At 37.9% G+C, this 4,391-nt stretch overlaps 1 protein-coding gene across 1 annotated transcript; it reads left to right on the top strand.

Moving 5' to 3' along the window:
* The first annotated feature begins 2 nt into the window (after positions 1-2).
* On the top strand, positions 3-4,187 carry LOC132563064 (uncharacterized). Its single transcript, XM_060227824.1, has 3 exons — positions 3-40; positions 1,141-1,206; positions 2,288-4,187. Exon 3 carries the CDS (start codon positions 2,306-2,308, stop codon positions 3,881-3,883), a length of 1,578 nt encoding a protein of 525 aa, XP_060083807.1. The 5' UTR covers positions 3-40; positions 1,141-1,206; positions 2,288-2,305; the 3' UTR covers positions 3,884-4,187.
* Positions 4,188-4,391: the final 204 nt, after the last annotated feature.

The raw sequence follows: 4,391 nt of genomic DNA, 5'->3' as shown, positions 1-4,391 counted from the left end.
AGAAAGCACTTGTCCAGTAGAAAATTTGGTAAAACATTTGGTAAGTGACTGTAAAATATTGAGTGATCTGTGATATACCAGGTACGTCTATCTTCGTGTGAAAATCAAGGGAAGCAATTCTTATATAACATATATAGAAAAAAATTTATATGATGCAAGAAATATTGTGTAACATTTATCATTAGCAAATAGGTTTTAGTGTGGCTAATTTAATGCTATTGTTCTGGTGACTAGAAAAAGCATGTCCTGCTAGAGCAATTACAAACAGGCGTGTCCTCGGTAAGTATGATCTTGTATCTGGTTGATGAATCTAGGTATTGATCTCTGCAGCCAAAGGCAATAATTGCTTGTTAGGCCATTGTGTTTGATCTATTGTCCTGTGCTGTCTGCTGTGCACCATGTGTAAACTTTCCATTCAAATGATTCCTTCTCATTAAGCAAAAGACCGAGGGTTCTTATATTTGGCCTGTAACATGTTGGGATAAAGGGCTGCTAAGTTTGTTAAAATTAATGAATGACTTTAACCAACATTAAAAGTCACACGAGCCAAATGTGTTGAAATCTTCAAACAACTTTCACAGTTACCAAAAGGCTCAGAGTGCTGATATTGGGTTTGTGGCATGCTGAGCTGAAGGGTTACCAATTGTATTCATGTGATTGACTTTGTCCGGTCTTAAAGGTCACAAGGGGTCAAGTAGAGTAAAAGAGTTAAACAACTTCTTCTCAATAACCAAATGGTCCAGGCTTTAGATATTGGATCTTTATCATACTTTAATCATGAACTTCCAAATTTGTTCAAATGATTGACCATGATCTACTTTCAAGATCTCTGGGGTGAAAGGGGTCGAGACCTTAATAATTTCTTCTTTTAACAAGCAATAGGTCCGTGGTCATGGTATCTGTGTAGCAGCATGTATATGGAAGAGGATTTTATGTTTACAGAAAATGTCTTTAAGAACCTACAATGTCCTCTTTGTAAGCTTTAGAGTAGTTGAGCAATTCAGGCCTATTTGGCCTTTTTCTTATAGATCTTTATACTCCGATGATTGTTAAGGCCTAGGGCCTCTTGTTATGTAATCTTCATATTACAAAGTCCTTGTATGTTCAAGGATGGTTAGATATTGTTTTTGCTATTTTCAGAAATTTTGGTGACCTAATTTTGAAAAATTCATATCCAGCATGTTCTGCTGAAGGCATATATAAAAGGTGAGTTTTGCATGTAATTAATTTTGGGAATATGTCCAAGCTGTATCACCTGCACTACTTGTCACTGGAATGTCATATTTGCTGAGATGTGTTGTATCAAAAACATGTCACTCTGCATACATTTGACATTTGACCTACATTTAAAAAAAGGTTGTCTGGGCTCTATCTCCTACACTACTAGTCACAGGAAACAGGAACTTCATACTTCTGGTATGAGTTCATGTTGTTGAGGCTGTGAATTTGTCGGAGACTATAACTGGCAAAGTTATCTTGTTATGACTGCTGAATGAGGTGACAACAATGCAATCAAGGATAAATTCTGGAATGTACTAGAATATACATATATAAATATCATTATTTCACCCAACCTTACATTGTTTGTGTACCTTTCATTAGCTCGCCATCTGATGATGGTGGGTTATTTAAATATCCTACTTTTGTGATCTGTCACCCATCCAACATCTGTCAATCGTCTGTGAACAGCTCTTGCTATCGCTATTTCTTGATCTTTCTCAAAATCATACGTAGGTTTTCCTTAATCACTTGTTGTGCCCTTTTGTCGTTTTATTTTGGGATTGATCAGAAAAAAACAAAATAGCTGTTAACAGCTGGTGGCCATCTTGAATTGTGACAATGAAAGTTGAAAAAAAACAAAGTGGGTGATAAATAGTCGTCTTGGATTTTTACTACGAAAAGTTATTTCTCTTTCTTGAGAATTGATTGATCTTCCTCAAATTCCATATGTAGGTTTTCTTTCTAGTTCCAGCTCCTAGTTTTGCCTTTTTATTTTGGAACTGGTCAGAGAGACAACATGGCTGACAGTCATCTTGGATGTCCCAGTAAAAGATTATTATTGCTATTTCTTAAAAGGATTATTCAGATTTCATATAAGAGCAAAAATACAGGAAACAAGAGAAAAGAAGGGAAAGATTTTAAAGAACAAATTAAAATCAAACAGTAGTGTACACCAATATACCTGTAGGGTCTTTCATTATTTTATGAGCGTGTAATTTTTTGTTACTTAAACCTCTACAAATATATATAACAAATTTATATAAAAAAAAATTGTGTTTCTTTTCAGATTCCTCTGATCTTCACCATGGCAACACCAATTGGTCAAACCGCTTTCCGTCCTAAAGGTCAGAAAACATGTATTCAACATAAAGAGAAACCGCTGGAAATTTATTGTGAGAAATGTGATCAAATTATCTGCCTTACATGTTTACTGTCCATTCACAAAGGTCATGATGTTTGTGAACTCAGTGCAATTACTCGTCAAAAGAAACAAAATATTAAAAGTTTTATTGACAAAACAGAACAAAATGACCTGAAACAAGTCAGGGAATATATATCTTCTGTGGATACACTCCTTAAAAACAACACCAGCAATTTTGAGGAATTATCACTCAAACTAAAATCTCAAACGGATAAAATAAAACAAGACCTTGATTTGCTTACAGCACGTACACTCTCTGTTTACAAAAAAATGGAAGAGGACAATGCCAGGCTGATTCTAAAGTACAAAAAAGACCTGGAGACATACAACAAACAACTAAAACAACAACTACAGGAATGTAAGGTGGCCCTCCAGCATGGTTCTGATCTGGAAATCTACGACACAGAGTGTGAAGTACATACGTCTATACATCTCCCAGTGAATCCTGTCCTGGGTACGGCCAGCTTCACACCTAACACAACTCCACAACATCATCTACAACTGGCCTTAGGGACAGTTACCACCTCAGGTCAAACATCAGCTGACCAGGATCGGTCAGTCTTAGCATCAGGTGACCAGGAACAATCCTCTAAACAACAACAAACAGGAGTAAAAGGGAAGAAAGCAGTGATAAGTAAAACACTACTGTCAGAGACCAAAGTGGTGAAGGAGTGGAAGTCTCCATGTAACATTACGTCTATATGTCCCACCACTGATGGTCAGGTGTGGACCAGTGATTACAGGAAAACATTAACTCTCCTTAACAGGGAAGGTAAAGTAGTACAGAAGGTCACACACACGGCTGTCATCACTGACATCAGTCTATCACCCACAACACACACACTGTGGGTCTGTGACGAGGACAACAACATCATGGAGCTTGTATCAGGACGACTTACAAACAAATTCAGAACCAAGGAGAGACCCTGGTGTATATGTGTTACAGCCAGTAACCATATCATTGTGGGGATGGACCAACACATCTGTAAATTTACTACACAAGGTCAAATGGTACTCACTACAATGGCTGTAGGGACTGGGAAACCATTAGTGTATACACCATTCGAGATGTCAGAGTGTCCAGTAACTCACAATGTCACAGTGATTGATATCAACATGGAACGTGACGGTGGTGATGGAAACAGACGTGTTGTTGTCATGGATACTGACTTCCAGCAAGTGTTTGTATATAGAGGTGACATCCCCAGTACATATAAACAAACACCACAAACAGGACGTGTAAGATTTAACCCCAGTGGTGTGGTGTATGACAGTGTGGGGAACCTCATCATAGGGGACAGGGACAACTGTAGGGTCCTACTCCTCAGTGGAGGTGGTGAGTTCCTCAGGATCATATACACAGACAGAGTGAGGACAGTGGCTGTAGGTATAGACAGGGACGATGTTCTGTGGGTAGTGTTTGGGGATTACAATGTAAAACTACTACAGTACAGTGTGTGACAGTACTACTACAGTACAGTGTGTGACAGTACTCCTACAGTACAGCAGAGTGTGACAGATATATGTTACTCTGGTCAGTAACCATGGTAACTAACATTGTAATTAACATTTACATATCACAAAAACAATACCATTTAAATGAATGATTAGCAAAATACAAAATATATTAGTGTCAAAATTCACGGTTTTGGACAAAAACTTTTTAGCAATTCACTAATAAGTTATCCTGTTAATGATCCTGATTAGACAGAACCTAGGACATCACAATGTCTATCTTCAGGTCCTCAGTAGAATACCACTCAGCTGAAACCTTCATTTCATTTCAGTAATAATTACCATAACTTTAGTATGCAAATACAGTACCTACACCCATCTTTGTATCCCAACAACAAAAGATTCAAAAGAAAAACAATCCCGCCCTCCCTACGATCCATGAGCCATCACGGCAGGAACGCAGAGTGATCTCCCTTCCTCTTACCTTTATGGCTGCCGACGAGTGCGGAGGTGT

The sequence above is a fragment of the Ylistrum balloti genome, unplaced genomic scaffold (assembly GCF_031769215.1).
Source record: "Ylistrum balloti isolate Yb309-2 unplaced genomic scaffold, AGI_CSIRO_Ybal_v1 Utg371574, whole genome shotgun sequence".
Taxonomy (NCBI): domain Eukaryota; kingdom Metazoa; phylum Mollusca; class Bivalvia; order Pectinida; family Pectinidae; genus Ylistrum; species Ylistrum balloti.
Note: the sequence above shows the minus strand (reverse complement) of the source record. Positions and strands in the feature narration are given on the sequence as shown.